Source organism: Penicillium cinerascens (genome assembly GCF_028974065.1).
Source record: "Penicillium cinerascens strain IBT 15544 chromosome Unknown contig_5_segment0_segment0, whole genome shotgun sequence".
Lineage (NCBI taxonomy): Eukaryota > Fungi > Ascomycota > Eurotiomycetes > Eurotiales > Aspergillaceae > Penicillium > Penicillium cinerascens.
In genome coordinates, this window is record NW_026695294.1 from 1,106,757 (window position 1) to 1,132,893 (window position 26,137).

At 52.2% G+C, this 26,137-nt stretch overlaps 12 protein-coding genes across 12 annotated transcripts; 7 read left to right on the plus strand and 5 right to left on the minus strand.

Moving 5' to 3' along the window:
* Window positions 1-258: 258 nt before the first annotated feature.
* On the minus strand, window positions 259-1,946 carry N7498_004862 (putative hydrolase, alpha/beta fold family; the record flags this gene model as incomplete). Its single annotated transcript, XM_058451924.1, has 5 exons — window positions 259-573; window positions 629-752; window positions 822-902; window positions 957-1,117; window positions 1,170-1,946. 5 exons carry the CDS (start codon window positions 1,944-1,946, stop codon window positions 259-261), a joined length of 1,458 nt encoding a protein of 485 aa, XP_058308462.1.
* Window positions 1,947-2,958: 1,012 nt separating this feature from the next.
* On the plus strand, window positions 2,959-4,092 carry N7498_004863 (uncharacterized protein; the record flags this gene model as incomplete). Its single annotated transcript, XM_058451925.1, has 1 exon — window positions 2,959-4,092. One exon carries the CDS (start codon window positions 2,959-2,961, stop codon window positions 4,090-4,092), a length of 1,134 nt encoding a protein of 377 aa, XP_058308463.1.
* Window positions 4,093-4,398: 306 nt separating this feature from the next.
* On the minus strand, window positions 4,399-4,998 carry N7498_004864 (GNAT family N-acetyltransferase; the record flags this gene model as incomplete). Its single annotated transcript, XM_058451926.1, has 1 exon — window positions 4,399-4,998. One exon carries the CDS (start codon window positions 4,996-4,998, stop codon window positions 4,399-4,401), a length of 600 nt encoding a protein of 199 aa, XP_058308464.1.
* Window positions 4,999-5,399: 401 nt separating this feature from the next.
* N7498_004865 (uncharacterized protein) lies at window positions 5,400-9,011 on the plus strand (the record flags this gene model as incomplete). The annotated part of the gene is made up of 5 exons (XM_058451927.1): window positions 5,400-7,067; window positions 7,122-7,232; window positions 7,290-7,307; window positions 7,358-7,473; window positions 7,523-9,011. The coding sequence occupies 5 exons, from the start codon at window positions 5,400-5,402 to the stop codon at window positions 9,009-9,011; spliced, it is 3,402 nt and encodes a 1,133-aa protein (XP_058308465.1).
* A 548-nt stretch (window positions 9,012-9,559) lies between these two features.
* N7498_004866 (histone H3 family protein) lies at window positions 9,560-10,157 on the minus strand (the record flags this gene model as incomplete). Its single annotated transcript, XM_058451928.1, has 2 exons — window positions 9,560-9,906; window positions 9,977-10,157. The coding sequence occupies 2 exons, from the start codon at window positions 10,155-10,157 to the stop codon at window positions 9,560-9,562; spliced, it is 528 nt and encodes a 175-aa protein (XP_058308466.1).
* Window positions 10,158-10,544: 387 nt separating this feature from the next.
* On the plus strand, window positions 10,545-11,276 carry derA (putative ER-associated proteolytic system protein Der1; the record flags this gene model as incomplete). The annotated part of the gene is made up of 1 exon (XM_058451929.1): window positions 10,545-11,276. The coding sequence occupies one exon, from the start codon at window positions 10,545-10,547 to the stop codon at window positions 11,274-11,276; it is 732 nt and encodes a 243-aa protein (XP_058308467.1).
* Window positions 11,277-13,464: 2,188 nt separating this feature from the next.
* On the plus strand, window positions 13,465-14,721 carry N7498_004868 (glycosyltransferase family 32 protein; the record flags this gene model as incomplete). The annotated part of the gene is made up of 4 exons (XM_058451930.1): window positions 13,465-13,743; window positions 13,808-13,963; window positions 14,016-14,375; window positions 14,434-14,721. 4 exons carry the CDS (start codon window positions 13,465-13,467, stop codon window positions 14,719-14,721), a joined length of 1,083 nt encoding a protein of 360 aa, XP_058308468.1.
* Window positions 14,722-15,735: 1,014 nt separating this feature from the next.
* On the plus strand, window positions 15,736-16,471 carry N7498_004869 (uncharacterized protein; the record flags this gene model as incomplete). The annotated part of the gene is made up of 2 exons (XM_058451931.1): window positions 15,736-16,072; window positions 16,167-16,471. The coding sequence occupies 2 exons, from the start codon at window positions 15,736-15,738 to the stop codon at window positions 16,469-16,471; spliced, it is 642 nt and encodes a 213-aa protein (XP_058308469.1).
* A 242-nt stretch (window positions 16,472-16,713) lies between these two features.
* Window positions 16,714-17,523, minus strand: his3 (imidazoleglycerol-phosphate dehydratase HIS3; the record flags this gene model as incomplete). The annotated part of the gene is made up of 2 exons (XM_058451932.1): window positions 16,714-17,129; window positions 17,205-17,523. 2 exons carry the CDS (start codon window positions 17,521-17,523, stop codon window positions 16,714-16,716), a joined length of 735 nt encoding a protein of 244 aa, XP_058308470.1.
* A 538-nt stretch (window positions 17,524-18,061) lies between these two features.
* Window positions 18,062-19,317, minus strand: N7498_004871 (uncharacterized protein; the record flags this gene model as incomplete). The annotated part of the gene is made up of 3 exons (XM_058451933.1): window positions 18,062-18,735; window positions 18,777-18,818; window positions 18,975-19,317. Coding segments are annotated over 3 exons (1,059 nt in total), but the record flags the coding sequence as incomplete, so codon positions are not given.
* A 678-nt stretch (window positions 19,318-19,995) lies between these two features.
* N7498_004872 (uncharacterized protein) lies at window positions 19,996-20,516 on the plus strand (the record flags this gene model as incomplete). The annotated part of the gene is made up of 2 exons (XM_058451934.1): window positions 19,996-20,088; window positions 20,148-20,516. 2 exons carry the CDS (start codon window positions 19,996-19,998, stop codon window positions 20,514-20,516), a joined length of 462 nt encoding a protein of 153 aa, XP_058308472.1.
* A 1,470-nt stretch (window positions 20,517-21,986) lies between these two features.
* On the plus strand, window positions 21,987-25,912 carry N7498_004873 (uncharacterized protein; the record flags this gene model as incomplete). Its single annotated transcript, XM_058451935.1, has 2 exons — window positions 21,987-23,197; window positions 23,251-25,912. 2 exons carry the CDS (start codon window positions 21,987-21,989, stop codon window positions 25,910-25,912), a joined length of 3,873 nt encoding a protein of 1,290 aa, XP_058308473.1.
* Window positions 25,913-26,137: the final 225 nt, after the last annotated feature.

The window sequence follows — 26,137 nt, forward strand, 5'->3', positions numbered from 1 at the left end:
AATAATTTGAAGTACCTCGGCTTCGATTTTGTCCCTAGGGAGATCACGACTGGAAGCCGCCGGGGATGAGTGGTACAGACGAAAACAGATTCATGAAGAAAATGAAAATACTATTTATCTGAAACTATCAACGCTATGAAAATGCCTCTATAATATAGTCTATATACCGAGCAGCAACACGTAAATATCTTACTGCTGCCCCCCAGAAACATATGTTGAATGTTCGGAGTCCATCAAGTCTCCAAAATGTACAATCCACTACTGCGCCAGCTTCATATCGAGTCTGCGGTGCACAGGGTTAAAGACAGGCTTGGGTGCCACGTCGGGATCCTTGTCCAAGCCAGCGTGGTGGGCGATCCGTCCGGGCAGTTTCTCCGGGTGCTCCACAACTCCCGGAATCTGGGTGTCGATCTCCCGAGCCATCTTGTTCAGGAAGTTCGTCACTGGCTTGACGAACCATCTGTCTCCTCCGAATTCGAACCAGCCGAGGTGGCCGCCCCATGAAGTGGTTAACATGACTCCGTATGGTGTTTGGGTCATTTCCTGGAAGGGGAGTGCGTCGCGGCAAGCAATCTTTCATTTGTCAGTAGGTACTTTCAGATAAATAAGGTCGATGCGGTAGACTTACGGGGTCATCCTCGGCCTGCACGCTGAGGAAGGGAATGCGGATGGACAGCATGGCATCGGTGGATGCGGCATCCCGGTAGTATGCGCCTTCGGTGGGATATCCCCATGTTGGGCATTGCAGAGCGCTGTATAAAGCCAGTTAGAAATCGAGAACCCCTGCATAAAAGAAAAATTAAAAAAAGAGATTTACATACCGGTCAAACTCATGCAAGTAGGTGATGCTTCGCACGGCGTCAACGTCGATGCGAGGGTTCTTGGAGACCTGTTCGACGTGTCTAAATCCACTACTTTAGTAATTTTGTAGACATAACACGAGAAGTAAGACTCACGATTCGAAAAGGTTCTTCATGCTGGTACCCATCGTCTTGCTATACACTTCTTTGCCCAGCCAAGTACTTTGAAGATAGGCAGAGCCAATATCCAGGTTCCAAGGACTGGCGCAGATAACAGCAGCCTTCAATTGGCAATTGTCACCCTCTTCACCAAGATACTGTATCCATGTTAGTTCACAGTACTGAATCAAATAACTCGACAGTACATACGTTGGCAAGAATGTTGGCACCAAGTGAGAACCCAATGCCAAACAGAGGTCGGTTAGGGAACGTCTTTCTGATCCAGTTGACCGCCTCGCGAATATCCCAAGTTGCACGAGCATTGTAGAGAACCCCGGTACTGATCTTTGTCTGCGCGCATCCCCTCGAGTTCACAACGCACGCTTCCCACAGACCATCTTCAATGAGAGGGGCAAGGACGTGTCGCAAGTAGACTTCGTGAGAGCCGCCGCTCAGACCGTGAAGGACAACAAGCATAGGCTTTGTGTCGTCCGAGGGCAGAGCGGAGAGCTCTTCTGGTGAATAGAACGAGGTTCGAGGTGGCAGACCCTCTGGTTGAGTGTATTTGCGGGCCTGGTCAGTAAGTTCACCCTCCGGAGGCATGTCATAAGGCTTGACGACGAAATCTATGGCATACTGTCCTGTGAACATGGGGGATTCCGACTCGAACATCTTCCGCTTGTAGTAAACAGGGACATTGTCATGCTTCATCACCGTCCAGGCGGTCTGCAGATGGCCGTTGAACAGAAAAGGATTGAGATGACAGGTCTCCGGAGTCGCATCACGGCAGACATCCACCAGGGTTGTCTGCTCCTTTGCGCCAGTCTTCCCCGATACTTTGGTCAGAAGGAGCTTATTGTCCTTGGCGTGGAAGAACGAGATCCGCCCGCTAGGGCGCAGCCATGAGAGTAGACCCATTGCAAATAACCCCGATAAGAGGAGCGATACAGGGAATGAACGAAGAAGATCTGCTGCAAAGTCTGGCATAAGGTACTATGCAGAAACGAATGTGAAAGTGAGTGACGACCAAGACTTGGCACGAAGACTTTTCTCTATGGGTTCAAAATATAATGGTAACAGAGAAAAGCCTTGATATGACGGGGACCTCGGCATCACCCGATCGATGGTGTCTGACTAAGCACCAAGCCGATCTTATCTCTACACCACGTGACTATCCCGCTGATAAGGGGCTGAGTCATGTCTCGTTGCCTAAGGCAGCCAATGTCTCTCCACGAACGCCTGTCATGGGACCCCGACTTTGATCCGTCAGTTGACAGGGTCATGGTAGTCTGTGCAGAAACTCTGATAACCGAAAACACCCCAAGGCTGAACATGGGGGGAATGGGGGATTCCTCCACTAAAAATGGAGGTGATGATGCGATGATGCTCGATGCGGCAATCTGCCTTCCGCATGCGGTAGAAGCCCTTGAGAGTTCAACGGCTTCCGGCCAACTCGTGGCAGCGACCTCCAACAATAGATATTATCTAAAGGGATATTCCACAGGGTTATATCGAAAGAGGAAGTAAGATATTGTGAAGTACTGCATTTGGATCATCGGACGGCGAACGGGCTGCCCCAGCGATGATCTAGTCGATTAGCCCTATATGTAATGCTGATAGCATTACCGTCAACCCTTTGTGACCCAATCCCATGGTCCGTTTTCATGCAACTTTATCGGTCTCAAGGTCCTACTTCAAGGTCAAGAGATCCACCCTTTTTCTTCTTTCCTTTTTCTCTTGAAGATGGTGCCTCTTCGTCACGCGATGCCGTTCGTCCTTGGGGCATAATATTTCAGCTCACCTCGTCGCACGCCCAACACCCGCTTTCAACCCTCTCACTTGATTCCTTCTCATGGGGCCTGGTCATAAAAGCGTTGCGAAAGCGCCACGTCTCAGATACAAAGAGCACACTACACATGTGCTTCCCATGGCTTTATTAGAGTCCCCATCTGGCATGCCAGAACGTTTCCAACGAGCTACCCAGAGATTAAGAATCGCCATGAGAATGAAGTCGTGGCCAATAACCCGTCCGCGAAAGCAGCAGAAGGAGGAAGATTCAGGCCGCTGTCGCCTTATGGAACTGCCCACCGAGCTGCTGTTGGAAATCAATTCCCACCTCACCCTCATCCCGGAAGCCGCTTTTGCGCTGACCTGCAAGCGCATGTTTGCTATATCCGGGGAAATCCTCGCCTCCAAGTCCCTGCGATTTACTCGAGACTTTGCGCCACTTTTCCACCACTATCGAAATGGACATAACTTCGTCACGCCGCGCTGGCAGTTTATCAACCTATTGGAAAATACTCGCTGGCGTGCGTGCTCCAAGTGCCTGAAACTGCATCCTCAGACTGCCTTTTCTCCCCGTGACTTGAAACGCAAATCGGAGCAACGAACATGCAAACTGGGTGAACTCGCCGGAATCGTCGATTTATGCCCGTGCAAGAAGTTGACCTACCGAGATAAGATGGACCTCGTGGATCATCTCCGAGTACGAAAGATCACTTTAAATGCTCTCAAGTCTCAGTTCGGAGACAGGGTCGGAGACCGTTACTGCTGGCACTCCTGTGTCGAGAAGTACGGATCGACCGATTTGAAAATATCATTGCTCCCCGAGCTCGATGACGACGATCAGCTGGTCATCCGCACAGAGTACCAGCTTACAACCGAGTCGGGCCAGGTGGGCAAAGAAGAGTACATGACACCCCGATTCGGATGTGCCCATCGATCTATCGACCTGTGGCTGTCGAGTGTATACCAGACCACCATCTGCCGGCTATTCGATTCATTCTGCTCGTCCTGCAAGCGCATCTCCGTCTGCTCTGCGTGTAATACAACATTGAAGTGCCCTCGCAAACAACCGTTCAGCTCTGAAGAGTCGGGCAGGGCGACCTATCATTTCTGGACCCAGCGATCTCTTGGAGGCTCTGATCCGGTCCCGGATGCGACTTGGGGGAATCAAAGAATTCACCCTGCTGAGCCCTCGGTTGGTGTGGAGAATTGCAACGAGCTCTGCCCTTGGACGGTGCGAGAACATCCTCCGCTTACTTTTGCGCCTAGTCTGGATGAAGAAATTATTCGGCCGGCTATGAATGAGCAACCCATCAATTCATTGTACTCGTCTATTCGCATGATGTGAAGTGGTTTTTGCGCAGACGTTCCTGCGGTGTTATATTTTGGTGCATATGGACAGGAGTTGGGTCAAAGACCGGTGCACTCTACTTTACAGATAATTACAGGATGCATATTGCGTGGGTTGTTAATATAATTTAGTACACAAGCATGGCCAGGCGTTTCATCGGTGGATAGGTATTACTATATTGAACATGAATACATTTTTAATCTGATTAATTGAGACTCCGATCCTACATGCGTAAATTGCTGCAGTGTCTCGTTGGTGGACAGAAAAGATAACAACTCTCTTTCTCTTCATGGGCCTTGTGTCTCATCTGGCCAGAGACCACATATCGATCTTCACACCTCGCTTCACTCGAAAGCAAAGACTATCACGAAGAGGCGGGTCCATCCACGGCAGGGTGTGGTCTCCATCTTGAGTCTCCTCCATTACAAAGCCACACTTAGTCAAGACACTGATCGAAGCTGCATTTTGGGTGTCACACCAAGCATCCAGAGTAGTGTATTGTAGCTTGAGTTCCCAGAACATGGTCACGAATCCTTGCAGTGCTTCAGTGGCAAAGCCGTGGCCCCATGCATCGCGATGGAAAATGAAGCCGACTTCTGGTGATGGGTTTGTTCTCCAGGTCCCGATCCATCCGATGAAGGCACCTGGTTGGAGGATTGTAGATTCGGACCTCTTTTCAGGAAGCTTGTCTGGGTCGATGTCTTTGCGAATGATGACGGCGAAGTTGTCTCCGTTTGGGTTCGTGGAGAGGAGTAATTCTGACATCCATTTTCTGCTGTCTTCGAGGGTCTTACAGTAGCCGTGTGGGCTCCATCGAGTTGCATTTTTGTCGGACCAGATGGCGTGGTAGCCGGGGAGGTGGTCCTCAGTCAACCGGACGAGTTCCAGTCGGGGTGTCATCATTTTGGGTGAGAATGTCGGTGGAAAGATTTGAAGTAGGATGTTGTAGATAGAAGAACAGAAGTGGATGTGAATCTCACTTTACATGGCAGTCATTTAAACGGCTTATCCTCCGTCGGGGTCTAAATACGGAAGCGCTGTGTATTAAATACAGCCATCACTAACCCAGCCCACGATCTTGAGTCGGATGGGTCTGACATTTCGATCTGAAGTCGATCTAGACTATTCCTCTGTTCCGATTTATAGCCACCTTCAGATATCGCCCATTAGGCGGTATTATCTACCGCAGTAAGCAGATGTAAGAGGTGCATTTAGCACAAGTTAATCAAACGCGAAGAAAAATGCCTTGTTCAAATAACCAAACAAAGTCGAAACAAAGCAATTTCAAGACAACGATCCCTGTCATGCAAACTCAAATATACATTCTTGGATCTAAGGTTATCGCTTATCAGCTGACCGCCGCGAGTTTCTCCGCCCCGACGCGCAAGGCGGATCTCGACGCTTCACCTCGCGCGCTGAACTATCAGCTTCACTGGAGAGTGCATGTTGGGGCCATGAGTTTCCCACCACCTCATTCCGGGCAGTATCCGCAGTACATTCCTCCCCAGTACCCGCCCGGCCATGTCCCCCAGCAGTTGGTGTACAACAATGGCCCTCCCCAGGCGCCGTCACATTCACCATACAATGGCTACGCTAAACCGCCGGGCTATCCCCAGGGGATGATGCCCTATCCTCAATACCCTCAATACCAGCAGCAGGTGCATCAAATACCTCAGCAGCAGCCTCTCATCCACCCACACCAGTTACCTCAGTCACAGCCGCCTCCGATTCAATCGCAACACCCTCAATTTCAGATGCAACAATCTCCTCGTCTTCAATACCAACAATCTCCTCACCAGCAGATGCAGCAACAGTCTCCTCGCCCGCAATTTCACCAGCAATCTCCCCGTACCCAGCTGCAACAGCAATCTCCACGTCCTCAATTCCAACAAGCCCCTCTTCCTCAACTGCAGCAACAATCTCCTCGTCCGCATGTACAACAATCTCCTCGTCCACAATACCAACAATCTCCCCACCAGCAGGTGCAGCAACAGTCTCCTCTCCCGCAATTTCACCAGCAATCTCCCCGTACCCAGCTCCAACAGCAATCTCCTCGCCAACAGTTGCAGCAGTCTCCGCGGCCGCAGTTTCCCCAAAATGCGCCCCTTCCTCACCCACAACCACCACCACCACCGAAGCCGCAGGTGCAACCGTCGCTACCACAACCACCCACGCAGATCCAGCCCCAGCCGGCGCCAGCTCCTTCTCTTGCACCCCCAGAGCCGCAGCAACAGTTCATCAATCCGGCGGAGCTGTTTGTTCAACCGCCTCTCCCTGCTGCTCCAAGATCACGATACGTCCCACCTCCGGACTACGTCGACCCCAGTGCTCTCTCAGATCCGGCAGCCAGTGACTTACCTGCGATCCCTTCAATCGCTTCTGCGGCCTCATCAAAAGCACAGCTAGCACCTGCAGTCCAACATCCCCCACGTGCAACTCCTCAAAACCACACTCAAGGCGCTGAAAGACAGTCAAGTTTCCAAATCCAGCCGCCTCAACCGGCCGTCAAGATAGAGTCCGCGCCAATTCAGCCAGCTCTGAACGTGGAGATGAATCTCGCTCCGCCTACCCCCAGCGTCGAGATGAAACGTCCCCCGTCCACTCCCAAGGCGCCGCCGACACCTGCGCAGGTGTCTGCGCAGTCACGGCCCACCCCCTCGCCTGCCGTGAATGCCATTCCGCAAGCGATAATCCAAGCGTCTTCTCCGGATGTCCAGAAGCAACTTCAAAAGCAGCAGGCAAAAAAACCACAGCAGAAACGCCCCAGCCTGCAGGGTACTGAAACGGCTGTAGCAAATCCCACCAAACCGCCGGTGGACTACCAGGTCCTTTTGCTGTCGTTGGCTGATGAGTATCTAAATGCTGCGCATCGCCAAGGAACGAAGTTAGCTTTGGCAACCCGCCATGAAGATGTTGAAGAGTACTACAAGCTGGTTGCGACTGGACTTGGATGCTTGGAGGCTGTTTTGAAGGTAAGTTTTTCTCGGCTTTTATCTACTTATTTATAATTACTGACACGTCGACAGAACTGGCGGTTGCAACCTCGCAAGGAAGCTCTTGTGCGACTACGGTATGCTCGGACATTGTTTGAGGAAACAGAGAATGATCTCGAGGCCGAGACAGCTTTGAGCAAAGGGGTACGCTTTGGTCTATAACATCTGCTATTTCAAGTATCTGGCTGACGTGTTCTATAGATTGACCTTTGTGAGCGAGTGAGTGACAGATCTCGATAGGCAACAAGACCAATACTGACCTTACTAAGAACCGCATGCTGGACTTGAAGTACAGTATGCAGCATCTTTTGGCGCGAATGCTCCACAAGACCAATCCCAAAGCCGCTCTGAAAGCCGTCGATGGCATGATTCAAGATGTCGAAGCGTGTGTATCATGGACTCTCTTCAAGCAAACTTTCCGCTAACGAAAACAGTTATCGTCATGCTGCTTGGGAGTACGCATTTCGCTTCCTTCGAGTTTCCTTGTCTTTGTCATCTTCGTCGCATCAAGACTCTGTGCAGGCATTACAACATCTTCACAAAATTTCCAGCATGGCCGGTCGAAACGGGGACAAGGCTGTCTCGGCAATGGCAGCAATCATTGAAGCCCTGGCACATCTCCAATACGGGACAGGGTCTGATGCTATTGAGCAGGCGCAGCGCGCTGTAGCCGCCGCACGAAGTCACCAATTAAATGAGGAACTTCGCGACATTCCACAACTGGTCACACTCATACAGATGGTTGACATCTTCTGCAGTCTGTTGGAGTACGACATTAACCAGTCTTCTCAAAAGTTAAGTGTGATGCAGGCCAAGGTAGACGAAACACTAAGTGACCCGAACTGGCGCCCCGACGGCTCATTCTCTGTGCCACTCAACGGAAAATCGGCCGGGCCGTCGTCCATCGATACGGGCGACATTCTCCAGGTCCACAATGGGACGCTGCTTCTGAGCTTCAACTGGCTTCCCCAGCACGATCTTTATGCCCTTTCGTACTTCTTGAGCTCGGTCACTTTGAGTTCCAAGAATTCTTATGATGGCCGCAAGGCGGAGAAGTATCTTGATGAAGGACTTCGGATGATTCAAGGAGAATTCAAGGCCCCTCAAGAGATCGCCGAGTCCATGGTGAATGCGACGCGGAGAGTTGAATGGCGCCGATCCCTCTACTGCAGCTTCCTTCTGCAGCGTGTTTTCTTGGCGTGTTCCCGGACCGACTGGGATTTGGCTGGCCAGAGCTTGAAGGAGTTGCGGCAGGTCACCCAACATATTGGGCACCAACTCCCCAGATCCATTCAATGCTTGATGGAATACGCCGCTGGAACCATTTCCCAGGCGACTGGTGATCTATCAGCCGCTCTGGCAACCTTCCAATCACCCTTACTATCGCTTTCCCCCTCAACCAGCAAAACCGCTCGCAATGACCCCTGCCGCGACACATGCATTCTAGCAGCTCTCAACACCGTTCTCATCATCCGTGACCCGGCACACCCATCGCATTCCCATCTCCCAAATGTTTTGGCCACTCTCGAGTCTTTCTGCCAAGGTAGCCCGAGCAAGTACATCCAAGCAGCCTACTTCCTGGTTTGCGCTACCGTGAACGACTCCACGGTCCAAACCAAACAATACCTCCAGCAGGCGTTGCAGTCTGCCACCGCCATCAGCAATAACCAGATCACTTGCATGACTCTGACATTCATGAGCTGGAAATACTTCCGCGGCGTGGTCGGCGAGCAAGCCGAGAAGAGCGCCCGAGCCGGTCGCGCCATGGCTCGACGAGCCAACGACCGTCTCTGGGCCAGTGTCACTGACGAGATGCTCGCCGATACTCTCGAGCGACAGGGCAAGAGCGAAGAGGCCCGTGACGTCCGCGCAGAGGGCCAGCGACTTATCATGGGCCTGCCCCCGGGCTTGAAACGAACTTGATCTCTCTTTCTACTTTAATGCCTATTTTATTACGATGGTGCTTTATTTATGATACCAATTCATGACTACACTGGAAGGCGTTTCTACGATTTCTTTTCATCTTGAGACGTGGGTGATACAGGAACACGAATCTCATATATGTCTTGCATTGAAAAATTCAAAAGACTTGATACCTAAACCTTGAGATATACCCCATTAACTTCCGAAGTTTCCTGATGAAATACGTAGTCACACCTCAAGCTGGCTACATTGTGGACCGCTTCAGTTGGAACAGGGCAAGTAAGTGTCCTGTGAGACACCCTCGCTAGCACTCATCATTCGACTTGATCCTATAAAAGGTAAAAGCACCCACGTCGATGCTTAATGTACACACCCTTGGTATAAAAAAAAATAGCAAACCCATCAAGCCGCGCATCGCGCAACATCAAACCCAAAAATCAAAGTAACACCACAACCCCGACACCATGCCCATACGCCGAAAACATCAGCCAACCCACTCTGGGCAGCTAGCTGGATTAAGATTAAACCCCCCATCCCCTCACTCAACCTCAACCAAGACCCCCCCACGCTCCCCGAATCCTGCGCGCAAGCTGAATATCCTTTTGCATAATAGTCACCCGCTTCGCATGGATCGCACACAGATTCGTATCCTCAAACAAATGCACCAGGAACGCCTCTGCCGCTTCCTGTAACGCCTGGATCGCGTGCGACTGCCACCGTAGCTCCGCGCCCACGTCGGCGGGGAGCAGATCCAGCGCGACCTCGCGGACTAGTCTTGCGAATGGGAGTTTGGCGATCAATAGGTCGTAGGAGCGTTGGTACCGGCGGATTTCTTTTAGGGCTACCGTGCCCGGCTTGTAGCGGCGGCGGCGGCCTGTTGGGGTTGGGTCTCCGGCTGCGCGGGTTTGTTAGTTTGGTTCTCTCCGTTTTGTTTTGGGTGGAAGGGGGAGGAAGGAGGAACGTACGTTGGACGTTTGAAGGCCGCTTTCCGGCTTTCTTTGCTCGGGGTGATGTCGTTGGTTTGGTTTTTCCCGCTGTGGACTTGCGCGCCGGTGAGTCGGTGGTGGTTGTTTTGCCGGCTGGTCGGCCTCGGGCGCGTTGCGGTGTGCCTGAGGGACCTGCTCTGATTGCTGATTTGGTCGCCATTGTGGTGCGCGAGTGGTGTGCGCGATCTGCGCGGTCTTATAGTGGGGTGCGAGTGAGGCTCGAGTTGATTGAGATCGGATGCGATTGTTTTTGCGTCCCTGCGGCTAGCACGCGTCCACGGTTTGCCCTTGCAGGAATCGCTTCGTTACGAGGAGCTGTCGTGGAGGGGTCGACAAGCTCTCGGACAGGAATTGACGGAGCCGGAATGGACAAAATTGCAAATCGCCGAAGGGGGCTGGGAAATCAATATGAACATATTCGTCCTTAGCGCCCAGCCCCGTGATTTTCGACGCGTCGCGGAAGTGGCACGTGACTGATAAGAGATACGGTCTACTTGGCATCATCTTGGACCCTTGTGAGTTTGTCATCTTCTCACGACTATTCAACATGGCTGCTCTGTGGGAAAACAATGGCCAAATGGGCCAGTTTCCTCTTGAACAATGGTTCTACGAGATGCCTCCGGTTACTAGGTGGTGGACTGTAGCTACCGTGGCGACATCGGTGTTGGTGCAGTGTCACGTCGTGACGGAATTCCAACTGTTCTACAGCTTCCGCGCCGTCTACGCCAAATCTCAGTACTGGCGGCTTCTCACGACGTTCGTATACTTCGGACCTCTGAATCTCGATCTCATATACCATGTCTTCTTCCTCCAGCGGTACTCTCGCCTCCTCGAAGAATCCTCCGGCCGCTCGCCGGCGCAATTTGCGTGGCTGGTTACCTACGCCATGACTTCACTCTTGATCATCTCGCCCTTTTTCTCCCTCCTCTTCCTCGGTACCGCCCTGTCGTCCAGTCTCGTCTATATCTGGGCTCGCCGGAACCCGGAGACTCGGCTGAGCTTCCTCGGGTTGCTGGTCTTCACGGCTCCTTACCTTCCGTGGGTCCTGATGGGATTCAGCATGGTTGTGCGCAGGGAGATTCCTAAGGATGAGATTTGTGGGATTGTGGTTGGCCATATTTGGTATTTCTTCAATGACGTCTACCCGCCGCTGCATGGTGGCCATCGTCCTCTTGATCCGCCGCTGTGGTGGCGTCGGTTGTTTGAGCCGGTGGAGGAGACGTCCCGGACTGATGCCGGTCGGAATTTTGCGGCCGCTGCCGCGCCGGAGGTTCGTTGAAATGTTCAGCAAGACGTTGAAGATTGACTAGTCAGTCTTTGCATTTCTTTGCCACGGAGCACGTGGCGCTTTGATCAAGCCATTGGCCAGTGTATTACAGCGAATGGTACAGTAGTATGGCATGCGAGCAAAAAGGGTGGTATGTCCGCGATGGGAGAAGCCAACGAACCACTGCATTGGCTTTGAGTCGAACCCGGACTACGTCAGAAATGAGCAAGGGATGGTTGAAAAAGACCAGCTCACCGGGTCAAACGCAGAGCTTCCATCACGGTAAGATGGTAGTACAAGCGCGATTAGAGTGCTGGAAAACGAGCATCCGGGGGTTAGTCATGGGAGAGGCATGTTTAAATCCAGCGTTGATAGCGAATAGATACCCTTTTCATTTAAAAACCTATACATGTGACCTGTAACTACTCCGTATGCCACTTAAAAAAATGACTACTCCTTACGTTCGGGAGTGCATAGTTCATGTACAAGGAACAAACAAAAGCCAGAGTGTACACTCGGCCCCCGGACAATGCCGTAGATGCTGTAAAGCCTTAGAGCACTGCCACTCAGCCCTGGATGCCGATGCCGGCAAGATGAGGTCGGCCAAAGCGGGGGTCAGAAAGTTCTCACGGCCGAAACCCCAGATTCCCGGACCACGCAATGAGCCGTACTTCCTAACTATTACGGTAATTATCACGGAACCACTCGACAGCAGTGCCACGGCAACCAAACCCATGCCTAAAGTAGTGCAGACATCGCCGATCGACTGGAAAACATAGGCCACGGCCAAATGACACGCCTCACGTCATTCGGGGCAGTGAACACGCCGATCCCGGCATCGTCGAATCTGGAGACGTTTTTTGATTACCGATGAACGAGGGACCCTGCTCTGATCCCCGTCCCGATCCGGATCGGGAACATTCCCTCATTATCTCCAGTGTCGAATCCAAGCAGCGAGTACCGAAAGAAGCGAACCGTGGACAGAGCAAGGCGGATTCACATTGCACTGACGCACCGGTGGAGGACCGGTGGAGGCACGGTGGCCGGGGCACTTTTTCGCGAGCGTACCAGCAAACAGTTGTACGTGGTTCCTTGGGGCTGTGGGGGCTGTGGAGTTCTGGCTCGAAGACTGTTCGCCATCCGCCACTCACGGCGCGTGTGCACCAGGGCCCTGAGGGTAGCTTCAACGTGTTTCTGGGGATAGTGATACGAATACGCTCTCCTTGCACCGTGCACGCTCCACAGCATTTCTGTTGGGGCGCTTGAACACCCCGGCCTTCTAATCGCTTTTTGACGCAGTGGGGTGAGCCGCACGACGATACGTGTACTACGCGTACTCTGTGTACGGCAGTACGGCAGTACGGCAGTACGGCAGTACGGCCACTGAGTAGGGGCCAGTGAGTACGTGTACCGCCTCGGTAACCAGTACAAGGTTCGACATTACGTGTCACACAAAAAAAGAAGGTACCCAGCACGGATCACTTACCTCGGTCTTTTTATAGTGGACACTCCACTTTTCTCACCCAGCATTCGTATGTGCGCTATTTGACTGCCAAGTCGCTGCCGCGCAATCGATCGTACCACCAAAGCACGGCATCGTCGAACCTCGTAACTTCAGGCAACACCGTAATCTCCCCCAGAGGTGTAAAGTCTGGTAAGACCGTGGCACGAAAAAATACGCCCCTTTGGCCCCACGGCACGGCCACGGCCGCCAATCAAGGAGACGAGGGCGTACGTACCTCGACTAATGACGGGTACAGCCACCCAACTCAGCCTCCGCGCCAGTAAACTCTACTGTTGACTTCCGTGGCTGCTCTTTGCCCCTTTCTGTACTGGGCGACTCCCTCACTCTCTTCACTCTTTTCACCCTCAGAATTTCCCGTTTCATTAATTCGCTCCTTTCTGCTGTCGCGTCCCCACTCGTCACTCCTTATTATCGTCCCCTTTTCTCGCGCCTGAGCTTGTGTGGTCTGGATTTTTTTTTTTACCCTCTTCACGACCACTCCATGTTTCGGCGCTAGACTACGATAATTTAACCCCCCTCCCTTTACCCGACTCGAGCTCCCCCCGGCCTAGAAGGCCCGTGAGACTCGCTCCCTTCGAAACGATTTGACGACCCCCGGAATTTCCGTTCAATTGCTTTGTTGCATTTTGTCCTCCGATTCGATCCTCCCCGATTCTCCGACCTCCCACCACCATCATGAGGCGCGGTCTGTTGATCTTCATCCTGGTCAACCTCCTCATTCTCTCCCTCTTGATTCGCAGTGTCTCGACTCTGCTGTCGCTACTCGTGGAGGATGCCGCTGCCGACGCGATTCACCGTGCGGAGTTGCCCTCGCCGAACTCTAGCCTGATCGAACAACGGCCCCAGATCATCCCCAAGATTATCCACCAGACCTACAAGAACGAGACCATTCCCGAGGTCTGGGTCGAAGCCCAGCAGAGCTGCCTGGACCTGCACCCGGACTACGAGTACATTGTACGTCTCTGGTGCAACCCGATGTGAACCCCGCTTGTGAAAATTGTGCTAACCATTGTTCCAGCTGTGGACGAATGAAAAGTCGCGCGAGTTTATCGCCGCCGAATATCCCTGGTTCCTCGAGACCTTTGACGGCTACAAGTACCCCATCCAGCGCGCGGACTCCATCCGTTATTTCATCCTGGCCCACTATGGCGGAACCTACATCGATCTGGACGACGTACGTATTGACCCTAATGCCTGCGGTCTGCACTTCTAACTCAAACCAATAGGGCTGCAACCGTCGCCTGGATCCCCTGCTCGCTTACCCCGCGTGGGTGCGCCGCACCGTGCCCACCGGTATCTCCAACGACGCCATGGGCTCCGTGCCCCAGCATCCCTTCTTCCTGCGCGTGATCGAGTTGCTGCAGCAGTACGACCGCCACTGGCTCCTCCCCTACATCACCGTCATGTACTCGACTGGTCCGCTGTTCCTGTCGGTTATCTGGAAGGAGTACATGCAGGATCACCCGAGCGACTCGGGCCGCGTGCGAATTCTCATGCAGGATGAGTACAACAAGTACTCTTGGAGTTTCTTCACCCACCACACCGGTAACAGCTGGCACGGAAAGGACGCGCACCTGATTTTCTGGGTATGTTATGGATCCGGAACCCTCTGGGGCCATTGGCCAATTGCTAACGAACAAGCAGATGGGCCAACACTGGGTGTTCCTCACCTTCTGCGGCTTCCTCCTGGCCGCCGTCGTCGGTTTGTGCCTTTTCTGGACCTACGGTCGCATCGTGCTCCTGGGAGCCCAGTACCGCTACCGCTACACCAAGATTCCCTCGATCATCAGCTCGTCCCGCCTATCATCCTCACCCACGCGGCGCGCGCGGCGCATGATGCCCACGCTCCTGCGGAGCGTAAGCTTCAAAGAAGACGAGGAAGCAGGCGGAGTCACCGAGACCTCCTACGAACTCGGTCGCCGGGACGACTGAGCTACAATCTTCAGTTGTATCGATACGGCTTTGGACACGATCTTTGCATACCTAACAGCATTTAGTGTATAGCTTCTTTTTTACACTCGATTTCTTTTTATGAGCGCTACATGCATGGTGTCTCAATCCTGCCGGATCCGGGATTGTTTGCTTCACCTGGAGCACTTTGGTGTCTTTTTTGCTTTGCCAGACCAAATGTGTTCTGGATCTTCTCTTTCTTCTGCTTTTGCCCCCATCTATATTTTCACATTATCAATTTGTAAACATGCTAGACTTCAATTCTTGGGATGAGGGGTGATTTGGACAGAATTTCGAGGCAATGATGAATCAATGGCAATGCCATAAATACCAGATCTTCTCTTTAAACCGAGAGACAATATCAATAAAAAGAGCGGCAAGTTCATCTAATCTATCAACAGGGATTCTCCGCTCCACTTTAACATTTGAACCCCAGACGCCGATCCCACCTTGGAAATGATACGTCGATCTATCGCCTCAGAGTCCCGCCAGGCCAGGGTTTCACCAACCCACCCAATAACAGCGCCCCCGTGCCTTGCATTGTCTACTGCATGAATGGAGAATTATTCCATAAGCTTTGTGACTGGGTTCTTCAATGCCGCGCCGCGTTTCAGTTCCCACAATCTCCGAGTAGTCGGCTGGTGGATCGCATACTTCATCTGCATTCCCCGCGCCACCAGAAACCCCTTTGTAGATTTTCCAGGATTGGGCCTCAAATACCCCCCAGCGTGGTCCTGCAATGCTATTACTGAATGCCCATGTTTGGGCGTTTCTCATCCTCCATTAGATATGCGGAGCTGGTTATAAAGGTGTTTGCTGCCGCTCTTCTCTTGGAGTATACAAACCAGGGCATGACATTCAGAGTCAGTCTCAGACTCAGACTTAGTTTCAGTTTCAGAGTGATATAGTTGCTATCTCACTATATCTTCTCCCCCATCTTCCATCTCTACGCCATCCAATCTACTCTCCTCTGGCTTTTACTATTCCAACGCCAAAATGCTCCCCACAACATCCATAACCCTCCTCCTTACCCTCTTCCTCACCATAACATCCGCCTCTCCGATATCCTTTTCCTTCCCCCTCGTCGCCCGGGGTGCCCTGACGGAAACCCAAATGCTCGCCATCGCACCGACGTCCAAGAACTGCGACAATCCCCCCGCAAAAGGCGAATGCGCAACCGCCAAACAAGCAGTCAAGTTCACCACGCAGTCTTTCGATAAATATGCCGTCACCTCCAAGGCGGAGCAGGCTGCCGTCATCAGTCTGATGGCGTTTGAATCGGATGATTTCAAGTATAACAAGAACCATTTCCCGGGGGTTCCTGGGCAAGGGAGTAAGTTTTGTCTCTTCAACTTTCCATCCACCTCTACCTCATACCATATTGGTGTCTCGTTGGTTTGGAACATGTACTGATTTTGTGTTTGTAGCTCGCAACATGCAGTCGCCAGCGTATAACAAAAAATACGCAGCCTCGATCCCCGCGCTGAAAGACAAGGTTGCCAAGGTTAGCAGTCCGGCTGCTTTGTTGGATTTGTTGCGTGAGAACGAGACTTATGATTTCGGATCCGGGGCTTGGTTCTTGACTACGCAGTGCTCGAAGGATGTTCGGGCTAAGTTGCAGAAGGGCGATGAGGCCGGGTGGCAGATGTACATTAGTGATTGTGTGGGGACTAGTGTTACGGATGAGAGGAAGGAGTATTGGGAGAGGGCTGTCAAGGCTCTTGGTGTTTAAGTCCCAGATCGTGTTTGGTTTTGTCGGAGCTGGTTTCCTTCGAACTTGATGTTTGGTGTTTGGGTTTTGGTTTCATTGGGTTAGATGGACTCTTTTTTATGAATTAACGTTTTCTATGGTCTCGTTTTGCTGTACTGTACACTTCGTACCTTTCTATAGATCGGGAAAGCGTGGTGTAGGTATCCACTCATATCACATATCTCGTCCCACCCGTACACTTGTCATACCCTGCGTGGAGCACTTTACAGAACACCCTTGGTACTAACGATGTCCCCGGCCCCGACCTCCCCCGCAACTCTGCGCGCGCAAGCAGTCCGAATCGCAACAGCAAGAGCCTTGAACGCGCTCTCCGCGCGGTGGTGGTCGTTATCACCATAAGTACAGCCCACATGCAGAGTCACGTCCGCAGCCTGCGCAAAGCTCTGCAGACCGTGCGTGATCATCTCCGTGCTCAGATCGCCGATCTTCTCGCGCTTGAAGCCGAGGTTGATGACTGCCCAGGGCCGGCTGGAGAGGTCAATCACGGCCCAGGAGAGGGCTTCGTCGAGGGGTGCGTCGCCGCGGCCGAAGCGAGCGAGGGATTGACGGGCGCCGAGGGCTTTTGTGAAGGCTGCGCCGAGGGCGAGGAATGTGTCTTCTGTTGTGTGGTGGTCGTCGACTAGGAACAAGTGGTTAGTGGTGGGGTGTTTTTAGTTGGTGGGAATTGGGAATTGGGAATTGGGAATTGACTCACTGTAAAGATCGCCCTTGGCCCGCACTGCCAGACTCCAGCCGGAGTGTTTTGCCAGTGCGTGCAGCATGTGGTCCAGGAACCCGATTCCTGTGCTCACGGTGATCTGCTGCGTAGGGGTGAATTGTGTTGCGTGGCCGGCATCTTTGGGAGGTACAATGCCGTTCTTGGCTGCTTCGGCATCTTGGGGATCGCTCGGTGGGGAAAAGTGTGTGGTGGGTTCGTAGGCTGGGAGGACGCCGCCGTCTAAGGAGAGCGAGACTTGGATCTTGGTCTCGTTGGTTACCCGCGATATGGTCGCGGTGCGTGCGGTGAGAGCCATTGCGATTGTGTTGGTGGGTGTATGAGGGCTGCAAATTAAAGTATGGGATCCGATGCCGGCTTGATAATCGGCATTCCTTTTTATCTGAGTCGCTATCGTGGATTATCGTTGATCCGCTTTGCATTCATCACTCGGTGTTGGGTGGCTACGACCCACAGGGGCACGTGATGGTGCCATTCGTGACTAATGCGGTTTGCTCAAGACACCGTACTGCTAGCCTCCAGTAGAATCAGACTTTACTAGTCATCCGCGGGCGTGCTTGGCGGTTAGTTAGAGAGCTGAGATTGTGACTGCTTTCTAAGCTATATCTACCGAATCAAAGTAGGTCTACTGTATTTTATTTAATTCTACCCTTTATACTATTCAGTATAGAGGTGTAGAATTCAGTGAGATTAACGAGACTACTCTCTTGAAGAAGGTGCACAATGAAAAAGCTACGCGGTCAAATACTTGATTTTACTCGGGACTTGGGCGAATGGAAATGGAATTGACAGTCTATTCATCTCGTATGTCACTTCACTTCTAGTCAGCACCCGTACCGGTCCATGATGGCCCTGAATGAAGGATCCCGCAAGAGTTCTACTGCGGTCGGCCGTTTTTCTGGGTCGTAGATAAAGACCTTTGACATAATAGATTGCACATGTTGCCGCTCGGCCAGGTCAGCATCGGGACGAAAATGTGCAATTTTCGCAGCAAGGTCATGGTTTAGATCCGGAGATCGAGACTGATCATACCATGAATCAAATCCGCCCGGGTGTGTGTAGAGACCTTTCCACTGCTCAGGTAGTGGGCCTAAGCATTCAACCATCCCACTCACAACTCCACCTTCAAGAAATGCGGGAAACGGAGGAAACAGAAGGTAGAGCATAGAGAAAATAGCCATGTAACTCCACATATCGCAAGCAAAACTTGGCTCTTGCTTATGAAGTCGATCTGGAGAGCAGTAATGCATAGGTGGGTAGCCGCGTGGAGTGGTGAGGTCGCCAATTTTCTTTGCTAAACCAAAATCACAGAGATAGAATTCTTCTGTGCGAAGGTCTTCAGGAACTTTGACAGGGCTCACAAGCTCGCCCCTTTTCCAGAGATTGACAAAAGGTATTGTCTGCTTTGAAGGCCGACCGAGTAACTCATACTTAGCGCTTCTGCTAAGAGCGTCGATAGGAGCCATTCCCCACATACAGTTCCTTGCGTTCAAATCTACATAGCAATTTTCTTAGCATATAAGAAACCGAGATAAGAGAATATCGACTCACCGCGATGTATAATCCCCGCTTCATGTAAACTTGCCACGGTCTCTAGTAATTGTCGAGCAGCAGACATGCGAGAGGCCATAGGAGTCCTTGGTAAGGTAAGAGTGCAGATGGATGGTCCTTTTATAGGGAACACTAAGACCCTTTAGTAATTTTCATCGTCTCGGGGTAGAAAGAAAGTCGTAGTATATATGACTAGACGAGAAGTATCCCGTACCGTTTTGATAATCTTATCCTGGATTCGAATTTCGTTGACGCTCCAGTTCCCTAGGGCCATGACTTTGAGGGCCACCTCTCTCTTGCCTTGTAGGTCAAATGCCATCCAGACAGTTAAGCCACCACCAAAGCCAAGTTTATGTTCAACCAGGTACCTCTCGTTGAGCATTTCCCCAAGGTAAATGGGATAGAGGACATTTTGGTTATCCTCTGTATCGTACCTATGCCATAGCTCAACAAGCTCTTCGAGATCAAGTTCTTCTTCTTCATCCTTCACGAAGTCCCCAAAATCTGTCGTGTTTCCAGAGAATGCTTCAGTTTTCGCCATATCTGATGAACGGGTGTCGATGGCAGAGTAAATTGATAATGAGAAGATTTGGGGGGTCTAAGGGAGGGAGATCAAGCAATATAGTGCCATTCGTCACACCACCCGGTGGTAGCTCCTGGATGAGTGTATCTCCAGAGCAAGTGAAAAGGGAATAGTCCTACTTTCTGCTAAAGAGGCGTGAGAAGATTGCGCGCCTACGGTGTCCGCCAGATTTAGAAACTCGCTCGGAGGTTTCTGTGGAACTGGAAAGCATTTTGTTTTCTTTACTTTCAGTCGGCGCTTTAGCGATTGCGTTGGTGAGTGTATGAGGGTTGCAAATTAAGTATGGGACCCGATGCCGGCTTGATAATAGGCTTTCCCTTTGATCTGCTATCGTGGATTATCGTTGATCCGCTTTGCGTCACTCGGTGTCTTCGGGGTTTGCTTTTAGCTCGTCACATTATTTCGTCTACACTGGCTGGTCCAGAGATTTTGATTATCCAGAGCTGCGGACTGAATCGTCCAGTTCCTTTGTCTGTTCACTCCTTTGACATCCGCACACCCGGCGAACTGGCCAACTAGACATTCTCATCCGGTTCCCCGCGGCCAGAGCTGTACGATAAGAAACATTGATCGGGAATTGACCTGGAACTGGTCACAAACGTTTGCAAATAACTCAATTCCTACGATATAATCGACATGCCCCCACCACCAAGCCAGAGGGCCGACATCGAGCCACCCGAAGAACTCACCACGGAAGCTATGAAAGGTTTCATGACGGGCGTGTTCCGCGTAGGTTCATCATGCAACAGACCAAAATAGACTTGACACTGATCGTTTTACTCTTGCAGTTCGGGTCTGTCTCGATTCTCGCCCATATGATCATGATCCTTCCTCATCCGTTCACCTTTGCGAACCCCCAGCCTCCTGCTGCTCCCGAGTCACAACCACGTCCTCGACAGTCACCCTTCTCCCGCGAGTATATCCGCTCACGCCTCTTCTACCGACCACTAGAGGGTTTCTCGAAGTGGATTTCACCCCAAGCTCGTATTTACCAGGGACTGACGCCACAGTTCAAGGTCTTCATACAGATGGCGATCATGACCCTGGGCGGCTGCATCTGGGCGGAGAAACGAGTGAACGAGTACATTGATCTTATCCGGAAGATTAAACGAGCAGAGCGATACCAGGCTGAGCGGGAGCGTGGCACCCGTCGATAATTGAGAAATAAGAAATAAGAAATAATAAGAAAATCTCGGGTTACACATGCTCCAGTGCGTGCGTGAACCGGTACATCACGGAGCACATCCCGCGACGAAGCAAACACCGCAATTTCGGTTGAAATATCCGTACTGGCCTAGATATTAACCAGGGATACGGACACGACGCAGAACCAACCGTCGGGGAAGTCAAGCTTCTCCTGTAGCGGCGTCGATCTATATTGTGATCTCCATGGCGGGCCCAGCTTTAATCCCCCTGAGTTACCTCGCGTGGATAGGTCGATCGTCCCCAGTGTGGATACTATATCCATTCTGAAGGTTAGGGTCATTGAAAGAATAGATAGACTAATTATGCAGGGTGGGAACCATGGTTCCTACGGTGTGTTCTTACCAGGCACGATCCTTGTTGTGACCTGCACGGTAGAGTTGGTATTCTTCGCCGATGCACAGCTTTGGCCAGTGGGGTGCGCCTCTTACGTGACTGGATTCCGCTCATTCGAATGCGGATATGCCACTCGAGATGTTATTCGACCATGTTATTCGGCCAATGTCCCTAGACGAGCCAGGCGCGTGTTGAAGCTATACATAAACACTGGATATTATTGAAGAAACTCGGAGTAGACCGTCAGTTATGAAGAAAATGAATCGGCCCGAAAATAAAAAAAGACAACGAATCTGAAACATGGCGATCATGAAAGTATCAGCGTTACTGCATCCGTCCATTCCTCGTTTCTCACCTCCTTTTCCTTCCGCTTCTCTCAGCTCAATCGTGTCTCGTTCCTCGTTTCCCTGTTTGATCTGTTTTCTGTCCGCGTTCATCATCTTCCCGTCCTCTCGTCCCCTTGACATCACCCTCTCCACCCTCTTTGCCTCCAGTGACTCCTCTGCGCCGATCGGCACTCTCTGACCTCATCCTCGGTCGCATATAACCTTTCGCAAGCAGGGCACTTCTCATTATCGGAGCGATCACAATTGATCACCGCTCTTTTTTGATTTTCTCTAGCTCACCGTTTTTGGTGTTGGGTCGTGTTTAGGCGCATTGGCTCCGGAGACCTCCCCCTTCCGGCGACACCCCAGTGCAACCAAAACCCCTCTCCTCGCCACATTGTTGACAGCTGCCAAACGCGTCTGGGGTTCTCTACAATATATCCCCGGTTCCGCTAGAGGTGGAGCTACTTTGCTACCCCTAGCTATCGCCTGTCAATTGCTTCTCATGGCGCCGCGAAGCTCGACCGTACGAGAACCTTCTCTCCTCCCCGCTTTCCCATCTCCCCAGACCTCCATCGGGATCTGTTTACTCCTCCTTTCTACTCTGCCTAGCATGGCTGAAACTCCTCACTAACTAGTCCTATAGTGAGAACGACGTTCGGGTCGTAGATCAGATAAGCTCATCGCTACCACTTTTGCTCCGATCTTCCTTCAACCTCTCAACCTTGAATCCCTCCTGTCTACCTGTATCTCGACCTCGCCATGGCCGACCACAATGGCAAGAAGGAGCGAAGAAAAAGCGTAAGCGTGTTCAGCCCGTCCTCTACGAGCTCTGCCCCGCTTCCCAGACCTGTCCTGCATGACCGCACTCCCTCAGACGATACCCTTTCTCGAGACAAGAAAGCCCACCGCAATTCCGGCTTCTTTGGCCGGTCGCAAAGCCCGAAACCCAGTGCCTTGCGCCGACCTGGGTCCGCAAACGCGGAGGTCGCTGCCTGGTCCGCAGCCATGTCTGCATCAACGCCTACCCTGGAAATCCCTCGCCCGCGAAGGAAGTCGTTGCAGAAAAAGCGTGGCTCGGTATTCGACTCTTTCAAATCGCTTCATTCCTTGGAGGATGACGACCCCCTCAGTGCTTCCGTTGGTTCTCTCGGAGATGAAAGTATGGTAAGTCCCCGAAATGGGATCGGTTCTTCGGCCATCCTCCATCATGGAGAAGTCCAGACAACGGGCGGCATGTGGAGGAAGAAGAGCCAGTACCTTGTCCTCACCGATACGCATTTGGTTCGCTTTAAAAACCAGAGCAAAGCGGCCGATGCCTTTCCTTCGATCCCACATTCTTATAACAGGCCGGCCCCGCCTTCGCACCGCCAATCTGTCGCCTCGATCAGCTCTTTGCAGGATATGCAACTAATGATGTCGAACGAGGCGTCGTCAGGTATTCCGCTGAACAGTATTATCGCGGTCTACATGCTTGAAGACGCACGGTTATCCCCAACAGTCGAGGTGGCCTACCTGGATGAACGCACGCACAAAGCTGCATTGGTCCAGATGCAGACGCCCGATCTTCAAGAATTGAACCTCTGGATGCTGGGTATTCGCCAGGCTGCGCAGATGACACGATCAAACGACCCGCAACCATTCGATCGGGGCTCGATCGAGTATGTAACAAGGATGTTGGAACACGAACGAGATTATGACCCGGTCACGTTCCGAATGTTCCGTGTTATACAGATTGCCTCTAGCAAGTCCCCGACTCGCTCGTCTTCCGATGATCTCACCAAACTATCACCCACCGGCTGCTATCTTGCAATCGGCTTGCACAAGGTCCATTTAATACCTATGCAAAAGGTGGCCAATCGGTCGTCCGCAGTATCCTTGTCCGATCTGGAGACAGCCACTTCCTTTGGACTCATGAACTTGACTGGTTTATCCATGGAGTACGGCGATGACAGTCTCCATTTGACTTTTCGGTTAGTCCGTTATTGGGACGACTCAACCCAGTTCATTTGCTGATATTGACCAGGGCACCGCTGCGGAAATCATTCAACGTATTCCTGGCTTCCGTTCATTCGGTTGAAGTCGCCTGTTGGATCCGCCAACACACCGAGTTCCTGCGCCCGCTTTGGACAAGGCAACCGTATGACTTTGTCGTTCCACGCGAGCTACAAAACGCTGAGAATTTTCTGCCCGTGGCATTGGATGAGGACTATGGCTGCTTCGATCGAACGCTAGTTGCCTATTCCGCTAGTTACGATATCGACACTTCCAATATCCGGTATACTATCGACTTGGATTGCGAGGAGGCTCCGTGCTTCCGACTTCTCCGGCCTTCTTCCCCGAAGAACCCGCGGTACAGTGCTCTTGAGTTGATTGCGGTCATGCGCGCCCTTCGGTACAATGAGTGCTTCCAGTCAATTTCATTCCGCGGCATCAATCTGGATGCCTTGCAAGGTCTCCGCGATGTGCACGGTGTGGATCCCGATGTACATCTCGACAGGGCAGGGGCCCTCGTGCACATCCCGGGACAAGCAAATTTGACTGTCTTGTCGCAAGAGGTGCGCGCATTGGCTTTGAAGAGCAAGTGGTTGCGCCGACTGGACTTTTCCTATTGCCTCACCCGAACACCCACTTTGGACAAGGGCAGCCGAGACCCGGGTTGCGGAATTCCAGAAGCTATTTTCCCAGTCTGTCGTCGGGAATTGACGAGCGTGGACTGGGTGGTACTGAACGGAATCAAACTAGGCGAGTCCGATCTTGACTACCTGGTGGATGCCGCATCTCAGAGACGTAGTCATCTACGTGCGTTGGAAGTCGGGGACTGTGGTCTGTCTGTGCATGACCTCGATCTCATTTTATCTACCATTGTTGCTCAAGAGTCATCTCTCGAAGCAATCAATATCTCCGGTGTGCAGGGTCGCTTGAATCCAGACGTGCTCCAGCAGTACATTGGATACTTTGGCCAAATCCGGAAGATCAACCTGTCTCGCATCTCGCGCACATCTGGCTCCGAGCCGCTCATTACGGCAGAAATGTTGTTCAATTGGAAACTCGAAGAGCTGATTCTCAGCCGGACGGCCGTCAATCGCGAGACTGTCGACTCAATCGCCACCTACCTCGCCAGCAACCGCTCGTCGAACCTTCGCATGCTTCGACTTGATCAGTGTGGATTGAGCGGCGAGGATGTTGCCATGCTTATGCATTCAATGTCCGCTGGTCCGGACGCTCCACGCAGCCTTCATTTGCATGTCAATGAGAACCGGCTTGACAATGGCTGCTCGTTCCTCTTCGATGCCATTGCCAAGAATACGACTCCCTCGCATCTTTCTATGCAGATGATTGATTTCAAAAAGGAAGAGCACTTCCGGGAGCTGGTGGATGCTCTTCGCAAGAACCGTACTCTGCGGTATCTGGATATTTCCAAGGCCTCTCTTCCGTATGACGCTGGGCCTGAGACATGCCGGATGTTGCAATTGATGTTCGAAGAGAATAAATCTCTGGAGGCTCTCGATATCAGTGGCGAGAGCGCACATCTCGATGTTGCGCGGTTTGGAATCGGTCTTAACCTTGCGTTGACTGGCTTGAAGAAAAACACCTCTCTTAAAGTGCTAAGGATTGAACACCAGAAGCTAGGTCTTCAGGGTGCGAATACTTTGGCATCTGTGTTAGAGGAGAATGAGTCGCTGCGTGAAGTGCACTGCGAGAACAATGATATCAACCTTCAATCGTTCACTGTGCTCGTCAATGGTCTTCAGTGCAACCGCACTCTTCTCAGCCTCTCCTGCATGGACCGGGATCGGGTGATTTCGCTTGACAAGGTGCGCAGGGAAGTTGACAGCGTCCGCTGCGATAACAACCCTGCCCAGAGCTCTGCAGCAAATTCGATTCGCCGTTCTCTACATGTCGCGATGGGAGTCCGGCCTAGTGCAACAAATCACCGGCTGAGCAAGGCACCGCCGGCTAGTGTCACCGCATCACCTGTGGACTCTTCTCCATTTACTACTCAGAATGTAGACTTGGTCGTGCAATTACTGCAGCGCAGATGGGACACCGAAGTAACACGTCTACGCCGGTACCTCCTACGCAACTACAACATCGCTCACGGCATTGAGGATACCGATGTCGACGATGCAGCCAGTGACGGACGACCCGCAACCGCAGCAAGCCTGGGCACAATGCTCGAGAACCTGAAATTTGACGTCGCCGTATCAGCAGATGAGATCCACGGATCTCCACCCGACGAACGCGCACCATCAATCCATCTCCGCTCAGACTCACAAGACAGCCAACCTGAGCTCAAAATCCCACCCAAGAACCTGCGAATGAAAAGCATTCCCAACTTGCGACGGCCTCAAACCGCTCGCGCCGCCCAAATCCTCCCCCCGGAGTACGGCTCATCCGGCCTCTCAGCCGCCAACTTGCCTCTTCCCGTTCCTGCTGTGCCCGCTGCAGTCACCAAAGCGAACAGTGTCCGCAGTGCACGCAGCTCGAGCACGAACTCAACTGGTACTGGCAGCGCCCGCAGCGCTTACGGCACGGCCTCGTCTGCTCTGCGAGGTTTCCTTCGAGGCAACGCCTTGAAGGAACGCCCCGGGGTCGATCCTATACGTCCTGTCTGTGTGACGAATACCAAAGCCCCGCAACTGGACTGGTCGCCGCCAAAGCTTGATTTGCAGGAGTTTCAGTAGCTTCTACCAATGTACATACGACTTGTACAGACGGGGATTCTCACCCGTCACTCCCACCTTCCTTCCATGAACCACATCGCCTCGATTCATATATAGGACCGTCTTCGAGTGCACACTCCCTTGTCACTCCTATGATTCATCCCCATCCCACCTCCAACCCCTGCATCGCAGACCCGCCCTTGGGCACTGATACCCGCTTGATTTCCATTTGAAATTACTCTCCAT